This window comes from Thamnophis sirtalis, unplaced genomic scaffold (genome assembly GCF_051295495.1).
Source record: "Thamnophis sirtalis isolate CommonGarterSnake01/CBP01778 unplaced genomic scaffold, rThaSir2_p1.2 scaffold_1, whole genome shotgun sequence".
NCBI lineage: Eukaryota > Metazoa > Chordata > Lepidosauria > Squamata > Natricidae > Thamnophis > Thamnophis sirtalis.
The window spans coordinates 136,040,692-136,053,124 of record NW_028261381.1 but is presented as its reverse complement, the minus strand read 5'-3'; the positions used below and the strand labels follow the sequence as shown (position 1 = coordinate 136,053,124).

The following is a 12,433-nucleotide window of genomic DNA, read 5'->3' as shown; positions in this document are numbered from 1 at the left end:
TCAAGTCAAAAAGAGCTCTACTCCAACCATCACTTCTCCTGTGAAAGGCACTTATATATTTCTCCACATTCCTGTGCACACTTTGACTACTGATTGTCTCCTGATGGATGTATAGGTTACACAACTGGACTACCAACCCCAACTGGCTCCTCAGATGTGTGACCTTCCCCTGTACCATTTCTTCACATTGTGTTCTCTTCCAAGGGGTTATCAGATAGCATTTGCCTCCTCCTGGCTCCTCAGTTGTCTGCCTCCTTCATCAGCCTTTGTTTTATTCATATATCTTTGCATTTCTGAGTCTGAAAAATTGATTTTTCTTGAATTAAAACTTTATTTCCAGTGGCTATAGTCCTTTTCAGACACATTTTTAGATAAAGAAACCATGGTTTCCCTCACTTCAGAAGGAGGCACAGATGCCAAGCTAATAAGGCTAATTATGATCTTTATTAAAGGCTGATAATGAACCCTAAAAAATCCAGGTAATATTGACACTTGGAATGCTTTTGTCACTTTGCTTTAGTTGCTTTAGTGCTTTAGTTGGTTGTGGGCTATCCTCAATAGTTCATTGGTTACTTTGCAGAGAATCATCCATTCAACTGGGCTAATGTTTGTTTGTTTATGTCCTACCACTTTTATTTTTAGAAATAACTCGGGGTGGTTAACATATCTAACACACCTTATCATATGTGCACTCTAAAGTTTCTGCAGTATATCTTTGCTTTACCAGTACTGCTGAAGCACCATAGTGGTTAAGAACTTCACTTAGCATAAAGAATATTGTCAATTTGGAAGACTTTATCTTGGTTTTCTTTCCCACATATTTACCATTTTCTGCATCACCCGGGACAGAACACTTTCATCCTCAGTTCCCAGAATGCCAATAGTTGTGTTTGTTTTCTCATTCTAAAGAGGAATGACAAACTGAATTAATCTGAGTGTGCTGTCATACATGGCTAGCAAACTATGGTGAAAATGTGTCTTTTATTGTTAATTAAGGTATAAAACCTTAGGTTCCTTACAATAAGTGAAGCTGGCATAGGCCAGGCAATTATTTTTGAATAAATTAGCCTTATTCATGTTAATGTCAACTCATTTTAATGACAGCTCTCTGTATGTAATTTTTTTTCCAGATACTAATATATTTAAGGCAACTGATGTTGGAAAGACAGTGGTGATTCCAGGCAGTACAAGTTTCTTTATCACTAAAGTTGTGGATGATTATAAAGCTTTAGGAATGACCACTTTGCCTGAAAAAATGCTTCTATTAACCCCTATTCCACCCGATGAGTGGTTTCTGTATGACTTTGGCACCACAAATGGCAGAAAATGGAAAATTGTAGTTGACAAATGTAGATATGTAGTACAACAGTTTGATGATCTACCACTCCATGCCATTAAATACCTGGATCTTGGGGGAAAATTGAATTTTTCATTCAGAGTAACTCCAGTTAATACTGGTAAGAACCACTGGAATCATGCATGTCTCTTTCTCTCTTTTCTAACTCTCAATATGTTATAAATATATTTATACAATAAGTTTTTACAGCAGGAAAATATTAATTTAAGTTAAATATATGTTTTTAGTAACTCCAGTGCAAATATTCATTGCTATTCATGGGTAGGCAGCTCTGCCTTTTTTATCTTTAAAATTTTCAAAATAGAAACATCAGGCTCTGAAATGCATAATTCATTTATCTGCTTCTCAATCTATAGAAAAGGCTGAAAAATTTCATCCCTGGCCCCCACTACAACCTTCTGAAGCAAAATTTCTTAGATGGTGATTGACTCTATACTGGGAAAAATACTATCCTTGCCTAATTAATCATTAATTGCCTTTCAAGGGCTTATCAATTTAATGTAAGATTATAATAATAAAATTATTAGCATAGGTAACTAGAATCAAAAATATTTAAATAGGACAATACTGGCAGTTCTCATTTATTGACAACAATTGGGACAGGCAATTGGTTGTTAAACATAATAGTTGTTAACAAAAGCTATGATTGTGTTTGTGATCTTACTTCATTTTCCTTAGTTTTACAGTCCTGTGAAGGGCGTAAATGTGAGATTGCTTGTAAAATGTTCATCATTGTAATTGTGAACAATTGCTACAATGAGCACTCGCTAAATGAAGACTAGTACTTTAAAAAAAATAATGAAAGAGATGGGCTGGCATTGTAGTTTCCATAGACAACATTAGATCATCACCTAGCTGTGTCAAATCTCTGTAAAGCACAATGCAACTTTCCAGTCCTTTCAGTTTAATGAAATAGGAACAGGCAATCTTATTTTAATGGTATGTATAGAGTAATAGAATAATAGAGTTGTAAGGGATCTCAGAGGTCTTCTAGTCCAAACCTCTACTCAAGCAAGAGACTCTATACCATTTTGGACAAATAGCTGTCCAATCTCTTAAAAATCTGTAATGATTGAGCACCCACAACTTTTAAAGGCAAGCTGTTCCACTGGTTTATTCTTCTCATTGTCAGGAAATTTCTCCTTAGTTGTAAGTTGGATCTCCCTTGATTAGCTTCCAGGCATTGCTTCCTGTCCTGTATTCTAGTGCTTTGGAAAAGAAGCTTGGGAAATTTTGAAAAATGAGATTACAAAAGCCCAGTCTAACACAATTCCAATGAAGAAGAAAAATAACTGCTCTCAAAAGAAACCAGCATGCCTGCACAAAGAGCTCTCTGATAAACTAAGGACAAAAAAGACAAGTATAAAAAGTTAAAAGACAGGTACATAACTAATGCAGAATATCCTGAGCCTGCAAAGATGAAGTCAGGAAAGATGAAGTAAGGCTTGTGACAAAAGAAATAAATAACAAAAAAGCTTCTTTCAATATGTAAAAAACAAGAAAAAAATCAAGGAAACAATTGGTCCATTAATGGGAGAAAACGGCAAGAAATTTGTTTTATTTATTTTATTTATTTAGTTTCTCAAACATGTACGAGATAATGTGTATAAGTATAAACATGTACATGAGCACATGTAATGAGTACAAATTAATGGGGACAGTAGGACAAGGATGGTAAGCACAGTGGTGGGCTTATGTACGCCCCCTTACAGGCCTCTTTTGAATGGGGTGAGGTCCACGATAGACAGTTTAAGGTTAAAGCTAAAGTTAATGTTAGAGGAAGTAACAACAAAGTCAGATAGAGTATTCCAGGCATTGACCACTCTATTGCTGAAATCGTATTTTCTGAAATCAGGTTTGGAGCAGTTTACCTTAGGTTTGTCTCTATTGTTTGCCCATGTATTATTGTGGTTGAAGCTGAAGTAGTCCTTGATAGGTAGGATGTTGTACCAGACAATTTTGTGTGCTATGTTTAGGTCAGACTGCAGGTGACATAATTCAAGGTTGCCCAAACTCAAAATTTCAAACCTGGTGGCATAACGTATTCTATTGTGACCAGAGGAGTAGAGTACTCTTCCCATGAAATACCACTGGACCTGTTCGATTGTATTAATTTCCAATATACAGTATGGATTACAGGCAGAAGAGCTATATTTGAAGATTGGTCTGGCAAAGGTTTTGTATGACCTAATTAGCAGTACAGTGTTACTGGAGGAAAAGGCTCCACAAAATTAGGTTAACAACTCTTAATTGCCTTTTTGGCAATGTTGTTACAGTGAGCTCTGGAGCTTAGATAGTTTAAGATAAGTACTCTTAGGTATGCAACATGTTGTTATGTGACAGAGAAAACTGCTTAATTCGTTTTTTGCATTTGTCTTTACACAAAAGGAAAAAAATAGTCCAACCTATCAAAAACAGTACCATAAAAACAGATTAGGAATACAAGTTAAAATAGGCCCAATGGTAAGAGAACACCTGTCTACCCTAGATGAGTTCAAATCACCAGGACCAGATGGATTACAAACCAAGGTCCTGAAGGAACTGGCAGATGTGATCTCAGAACCACTGAACTATATCTTTCAAAGATCTTGGAGCACTGGGGAACTACCAAAGGACTGGAATAGAGCTGATGTAGCTCCATTTCCAAAAAAAAGAAAAAAATGAATCCAGCAAACTACAGACCTATCAGCCTTACATCAATATTTGGGAAGTTCTGCAAAAGATAATCAAGCAATGAATTTGCAAATACCTAGAGGCAAACAAAATCATAACCAAAAGCCAACATGAGTTTGTCAAAATCTGATCATGCCAGTCAAATCTTATTGCATACTTTGACAAAATGACAAAATCAATGGACCAGCAAAATGCTGTGGGTATACTATACTTTACTTGGACTTCATTCTGTCTTAAGCCCAGTACTCTTCAATATCTTCATCAATTATTTAGATGAGGGGATAGATAGGTAACTCGTCAAATTTGCAGATAACACCAAGCTGGCAGGAACAGAGATAGGCTTAAGATACAGAAGGATCTTGACAGAATTGAACATTGGACTCTTATCTAACAGAATGAAGTCCAATGGTAAAAAAAAGTAAGATTCTACATTTAGGCAAGAAAAATCAAATGCACAGGTTTAGTATAGGTGGTACCTGGCTCAATAGTAGTAATTATGAGAGTAATTTTGGAGTCCTAGTGGACAATCACTTAAATATGAACCATCAGTGTGCTACAGCTGCCAGAAAAGCCAACATAATCCTAGACTGTATCAGCAGAGGGATAGAATCAATTTCACATGAAGTGTTAATATTATTTTATAATGCCTTTGTATACCACACTTGAAATAAATATTGCATCCAGTTTTGGTTGCCACGGTATAAAAATATATATCATTGAAATTCTAAGAATGCAGAGAACAGCAATAAAGAAGAACAGGAAACTGGAGACTAAACATACAAAAATGGTTGCAGGAATTGGATATGTCTTGTTTAATTAAAAGAATGAGTAGGGAATGACATGATAGCAGTGTTCCAATATCTTAAGGGGCTGCCACAGAGAAGAGGGAGTTAACCTATTCTCCAAAGCACCTGAAGGCATGGATGGAAACTAATCAAGAAGAGAAGCAATCTAGAACTAAAGAGAAAATTCCTGACAGTTGGAACAATTAATCAGTGGAACAACTTGCCTCCAGAAGTTGTGAATGCTTCAACCCCTGAAGTTTTTAAGAAGAGATTGGTCTGAAATGGTATAGTGCATCCTGAATGAGAGGGGGTTGGATTAGAAGACCTCCAAGGTCCTTTTGAACTCTGTTATTCTGTTATTCTTTGTGGCAGCTCCTCAAATATTGGAATACTGCTATCATGCCACCACTAGTCCTTCTTTTCACTAGACTAGACATAACCAATTTCTGCAACCATTTTTCATATATTTTAGCCTCTAATCGTTTTTGTTGCTCTCCTGTACATTCTTTCCAAAGTCTCAATATCCTTTTTATATTGTGGCGCCACAACTGGATGCAGTTTTCCAAGTGTGGTCTTACTAAGGCGTTATAAAACGGTACTAACACTTCGCATGATCTTGAGTCTATTCCTCTGTTAATGTAGCTTAGGAATGCATTGGCACACTGTCACACCGCTGGCTCATATTTTAATGGTTGTCTAGTAGGAGTCCTAGATCACTCACAGTTGCTTCTATTGAGGATCCACCTATTCTATTCCTTTTTTTAAAGTTTTATTGTAATCTTACCCCTCACCCCTCATCATACATACTTTATGGGCAGGTGTTGACTGGGTTACTTTTATGCATCTCATTTATAACAAAAATTTCAGTATATTCTAACCTCCCCACTTTCATCAATATTCATCTCTTTTATACAATCTTATCTTTCCCATTAATTCATTTAAACTTACCTATCTGCATAACTGGTCTGTAAAATACTAGGTGTTCCTCTTCTTACGTGGAATTATTCTGCAGAAAACCAATAGTAAAGATAAATATAATTTTCATGGTTGTTTCAATCCACAGCTTTCGTAGTGTTTCATCAGTATCTAATAAGAGTAGTAGTTGGAAGGCCTAATCTACTGGAGCTGACTACAGAAGATTACTGGGATGATAATCATAGTTATATATTTAAAATCGTTGTTCACAGTAAATTTTTTGAACAGGTAATACCCAAACTATTTTATTCAACTGTTGGATTTTACTGTGTAGTAGATCTCAAATGTTTAGGCGAGCCCTTTCTATCCAGTATATATTACACAATAAACTTGTTTTGATCTGCTTAAGTGTAAATCTCTTCTCAGGATAGGTATAATATAGGGAATGAATATTAAAGGAGTATTAACTATCACAGAGATTCCAATCTGGACTAATATGCAGGACAGAATAAATGTGGAGTAGTTCAAAGAGTTGTAAACAAATGATCTTCTTCAGGTATTCTCAACCAGTGGTTGTTATCCCTTCAATTCCCAAGTTTATTCCTGCCACCACAAAGGTAAGATAGTGAACTCTAAGATGAAGGAAGCTTTGTGCTTCCTGCCACAATAGACTTCCCAGGATCAATTGCCAGGAAGGAAGGAAGGAAGGAAGGAAGGAAGGAAGGAAGGAAGGAAGGAAGGAAGGAAGGAAGGAAGGAAGGAAAGGGATAGAGAGGCATAAGAAAGAAAAGAAGGAAGAAAGGAAGGAAGAAAAAGAAAGGAAGGAATGAAGAAGGGAAAGAAAGAGAGACACAGACACACACAAGAAAAAAAGAAAAGAAAGAAAAAGAGAACTTATGATCACAACTGAGCCCACATTTTTATTTGCTAAGCAAGAGCGTTGTTAAATGAGTTTCATCACATTTTACAAGTTGATCACTCCCACCCGGTCACCTGACTGCCAAGCCACGCACACAAAATAGGCCACACCTACAGAATAGCTTCTAAAAAAATTTGAAGCCCACCACTGGAAGGAAGAAAAGGAAGGAAGGAAGAGGGAGGGAAGAAAGGAAGGAAGGGGGGGGTCCATATCTGACTGCACAACAATCAGATAAAATAACTGTAAAAAACACATATATAAATTGTAAAATTTCATATTAAATATGAAATCATATTTTCTAATATTAATATTAGAAAAACCAAAGATATAAACCCCCAGGCAACAAAAGGATAAAAATGCCAGCTCAACAATGGAACCTTCTCAGTAATTTCTACCGTGTTTCCCTGAAATTTTCTTTTGACACCCCCCCCCAAAAAAACAGGGATTATTTTAGCACATGCACTCAAAAGCCTGATTGGGCTTATTATCCGGGGAGGTCTTATTTTAGGAAAAACAGGGTAGCACCCTGAGAGCCCCAGGCCTAATAACTAAGGTGTGAGGGCCTTTTGGAAAAGTAAGTTCCCAACATTAGAGCATTAGCATATAAAAGAGACTATTAACTCATATTTAGTTTTAATCCCTCTTAGTCACAGTCTCTATTTGCAAATACAGAAGGACCCCTAAACCATGATTGTGTTCCTGGACAGAAAATGACTGTCTGTTTAGGGATAACACTGATACCACAGAAGAACCACGATGTAGAAACTGCAACTCGTTCTTGCTTTGATTCAATCTGAACCTTTTCTTTACTGTTCAGACCTTAACAGCCTCCAAAAAGGCAGCAAATGAGAACAGCAGGATCTTCCTTATAGAGCAAAAGAGTAGAGTAGAGTAGAGTAGAGTAGGGTAGGGTAGGGTAGGGTAGGGTAGGGTAGGGTAAAGTATTAGCATGGCGTGGCATGGCATGGCATGGCATGGCATAGCCTAGCATAGCCTAGCATAGCCTAGCATAGTCCATCAGCACACTGGATGACTCTCCCAGTAGTTTCATATAAAAGTTACAAAGCAAGAGGTTGATGTATGCCTTAATGAGGGGTTATGGGACAACCTCTCCTTCTCCACTGCAACAGATAGAAACCATTCAGAAGTAATGAGCAGAACTACTACAAAACAATTCCCAAAAGCCTCCCTGCAGGTGGTCCAGAAGATGCTATGATCAATAATATCAAAACAGGCCAGAAATGCCCAGATGTATAAGACAGCACCTCACAAACAGGTGTTTTCCTTTCTGCAGATTTTCTCAGGTGGAAACCAGGCAGCTTAAATGGAAACTTTGCTCACATGTACTTAAACGTGTTATAATTTTTCATGAGATTACAGTGCATATGTTGATAATGCAGGATCTGCAATTCAATATAGAGTTTGACTCACATTCAAGCAAACTGCCAGCAGAACTCTTCTTGCTCTGCTCAAGCAGAAAGAAGAACAGTTAGGGAGGTAAGGATGAGTGACCAGTGTGTACAGACCCATCACTCTCCATACATAAGCCACTGCCTTCTAGAAGAATGCCTGAAGAAGTTTGTATGAAGGCGGGAATTCATCTGATCCAGTCTAACTACTGTACATTAAATTGTGACATGTACTATCTTGTGCCCAATTAAATTCCTAGTATTTCTAGGACTGCACTGCAAGATTTCTGAAAGCAACTATATATATATATATATATATATATATATATATATATATATATATATATATATATATATATATATATATATATATATATATATATATATATATATATATATTGTTGCTTTCAGAAATCTTGCAGTGCAGTCATATATATACTTAAAGTCACATATATATATATGTTTTTATTTGTGCTGATAAATAAATAAAGGAAGACTAGTATAGATCTATTTCAAGCTATTTAGCTCTCATCAGCTAGCCATATCCTTACTGGGATTCGAACCTGTGCTCTATTGCCTCCCAGGCAGGGAGTTAACCATTTGAGCTACAGAGAACGACTCCTTTTATCAGCCAGCCAGGGTGGGAGGTATATACTTAAAGTCACAACCCCTGGTATGCCCAAGTGTGGGAGGAAGGTCACACTTCCACTCTCTGTCATTAGGCTCGTCACAAGAGTCCATCCAGACAGAAACCCAATATTTTTAACAAAGGCAAACCCAATATTTTTAACAAAGGCAACAGTAAAAATATTGGGTTTCTGTCTGGATGGACTCTTGTGACGAGCCTAATGACAGAGAGTGGAAGTGTGACCTTCCTCCCACACTTGGGCATACCAGGGGTTGTGACTTTAAGTGTGTGTGTGTGTGTATATATATATATATATATATATATATATATATATATATATATATATATATATATATATATATATATATATATATATATATATATATATATATATTTAATTTTTTGTGTTATTATTTCTCTTGTTAGCTGACTTGAAAAATTCTCTTAAAATGCATACATTATATTTGCTGCATTTCAATGTACAGATAATGTCACCACTGAAGATATATTTCTCCCACCTAGAATTCTTGAACTATTGTAATGAAAGACAGCTTAGCTATTTAACCATTTTAATGGTTGAGCTTTTGTAGATAATGCCTTATGATGGGATAATAATTATATATTTAATATTTGGGCAAATTAATATTATGCTTTTTAATTGTCATCCCTAGGGTAAAACTACCATAGCTGTGACTTCGCCATATGGCAGTCTCTTATGTGATGTTCTATGTATTGTATTAACCTTGAAGAGTTCCTGCTCCTACCTTAAATCAGCACACTATGTTCTACCTTATAAACTGTCTTCAGCCAACTGGCTGTCTTCGGAGAATACCCTCGGGTACAATTATTCGGGGATTAGTAAATATTTGAAGGTTCTGCCGGTAAGGATACTGAAGAATTTTCAAAATGCTCTGGACAGGAGAAAACAAAGATGTAGCAGTATGGTCTCTGGCCACCACTGTTTCAGAGATGGACCTAATCTGGGATCAAAGTATGGCACTGAATTACATTGTAATCATTCCTTTAATTAGGAAATGAATTATTACTTTTAAAGTATAAAGAAACTATAGCAAATTTGTCCTGGGTAAGATATAGCTGAGTGTGCTTTGCTTATTTGTGAGATGGCATTGCTTAGCAACTTATCAAGTGTAATTATGAGGTAAACAAGGTTGAGAGAATTTGACAATCTTCGGTGTACAATCATTCCAGTAGTGGCTAGTCTTCCTGACTCTCCATATGGAAGCTAGAAGTTAGGAGAAACTCTCAATTGATGCAGTGATGTCCCCAAGGTAAGATCAAAAAAGTCAAAAATGGCGGCCACAAGGGGTTGCTGAAACTCAGCTCATATTTGTATGTTTACTGTGTGTGCAATGCACATAAAAAGCAGACAGAGCTTCAATCTGATAACTGTCATCTTGATATTTTTTTTACCATACTTTGAGGAGAACATTGATTGATGTTACCAAAGCAAGAAGTATAGGCAGCAAAAATGTTACAGAGTACATGACACATATAAAAAAAGGGGGTACAAGTACAGTGGCCATCTACAATGATAAAGTATGTTATCTGAGAAATTGTCTCATTGTGGTGGGACTAACCTGCCACACTCGTTCCTGGAGAAAATGCCTACTTCAGATCCCATCAGCCAAAAAGTTGGCTTGTGGGGTCCAGGAAAAGGATTTTTAATGCTCTGGGCCCTGCCCTCTGGAATATTCTCCAGTTGGAGGTGAGGTCTACCCAGAAACTCCTGACCTTATGCAGAGCCTAAGAACGTGACTCTGTTGCTTGGCCTTGGGGTGTCTGACTGGTAGGGAAGATTCCCATTCCCCGGCTTCCCATCATCTTGGTTTTTAACTTTTCTATTCAGTTTTTTTTTTCTAATTTTAACTGTTTTTAGTACTTTTTATTGAAAGCCCTCCACAAATAAATCTGTTCAGAAATATCATTTTTAAAAATTCTGAAGATCTCCCATCTGGTGTTTTCTTGCAAACCATTTTTTGTTCGCATACCCTGATCTTTGCCTCTGTTGCCCCAACTATACAATCACATTATATAGTGAAAGCAGAAATCCAGTCACTGCAAAGTTCTTGGTCAAAGCTATTTGTCCTAAAACATTAGGACTGTGCAATGTTTGGATTTAGTCCCCAGCATATAGTAGCATAACGTGAAAGCTTAACATGCCTATTCCAGCGTTACTTTTTTTTCCTCCTGCACATTTTGAAGCATCTTTTGAAGCCCGAATGGAAAGTGCTGCAAGCCATCTTTTTCAACCTCTTTGGAGAGGACAACTCACACCTATCCCTGGCTTTTGGATCCATCAATGCCAACCATGCCCTTCTAATTTCCTTTGCATCTCCAGATTCCAGGACTATAGAAAAACCCAGGAGATCCTATCAATTTTAGGTCACAGATTCATAGCTAAGCTTCAGAACTCCAGCAGGATTCTTGGAATCCCAGAAGAGTAGTTCCTGGGTCCCATGAGTGAAATGGAGTTGGAGTCTAGGGGTGGTGGGAAGCAAATGGGTGTGTTACACTTAAACTTTGTGTAAAATTCTGTATCCTTTATTTGTCTTGTATATGTACATGTGTACCTATTCCCTCTTTTGTGTGTGGATAGGGTGGATATTTTGTATACGTATGTCCTGAAGATAATCCATTTGCCTTCTATGAACTAGATTGCTTTCAATAGTCTAGTAAGTAAAACAACCTGTGTGTTTAGTAGTAACACCGTGGCCATCTATCCCTTATATCTTTCACTATTCTTTATCTGAAGTTTGTGAGTTTGTTGACCTCATCACTTTGCTTTTGAGGAAATTACTATATTCGTGTGTCTCTAAGAGTTTACAACACTTTGTCATAGTTACAGACATGAGTAACAACTAGCTGGCTAATATTTTTTGGGATGGGGAAATCTCCTACACATGCATATTTGATTATGTAAATTATATTGAAGACTGCAATTTCTAGCACAATTTTTAAAGACCACTTTCAGTGGAATCAGGGTAGCGTAATTTCATAGGAATCAATAATACTAATAAGTAGGCGTTTGAATTAGAAAAAGGATGCTGAAGTACACTTTGTATTCCTCAATAGTTTTTGTTGTTATTGTTGATATAGGTGAACTATAGACCACCATCTGCAAAGGGAATTGCTGTTCCACTCACAGATAATATTTATAATGCAGATCCAAGCAAACCTAGATTGAGAGATTATTTTGAAGGATCAAAAGTAAGTTTTGGTTATTAATCATTTTTGTCCTTTGAATGCCATGGTTTTTAAGACTTAAATAAACTTTAAATACCTTGCTGCTATGCTTTGTTTCTGAAGTGAAGGTGTGGGAGAAGTAACCAATGGGTATTAACCCAGCCCTCTTGCCTAGGAGACTGAGGTAATCTTTTGAGGCCACACCTACGGTCCTCCTCTGACCTCCCCAGATTAACCTCAGTCTCCAGCCTGAAAGGAGCGTTTCTCTGACTCTCCCTTCACTTCGAAGACTCAGGAGTATTTTCTTACAGGATTACTTATCTACAGGATTTTACTTACAGCTGCTTCTATCCACCTCTCCTCTGCCGTGCTCAGTGCTGCTGGATCAAGCCTCGCTGCTTGCCAGGGTGTGCGCGCGCACCGAGCAACCGGACGGTCGCGTTAAAGGGGAGGAAGCCTCTGCACCGCGGGGGCATCAGCAGCGACCGTGTGGCTTCTGAGGGGGCCAACGAAGACCTGTGAGGCCCGGGGATCCCTTGGAGA

At 37.3% G+C, this 12,433-nt stretch overlaps 1 protein-coding gene across 1 annotated transcript in view; it reads left to right on the top strand.

Annotated features, from left to right (window-relative positions):
• The window catches only part of LOC148049744 (cation channel sperm-associated auxiliary subunit beta-like), an 88,020-nt gene that overhangs the window by 59,535 nt on the left and 16,052 nt on the right, over positions 1 to 12,433 (top strand). Inside the window, exons 19-22 of the mRNA XM_087704610.1 lie at positions 1,131 to 1,457; positions 5,879 to 6,018; positions 9,358 to 9,567; positions 11,804 to 11,914. Coding sequence (XP_087560736.1) covers positions 1,131 to 1,457; positions 5,879 to 6,018; positions 9,358 to 9,567; positions 11,804 to 11,914 — 788 coding nt within the window. The remainder of the gene's footprint in view (positions 1 to 1,130; positions 1,458 to 5,878; positions 6,019 to 9,357; positions 9,568 to 11,803; positions 11,915 to 12,433) is intronic.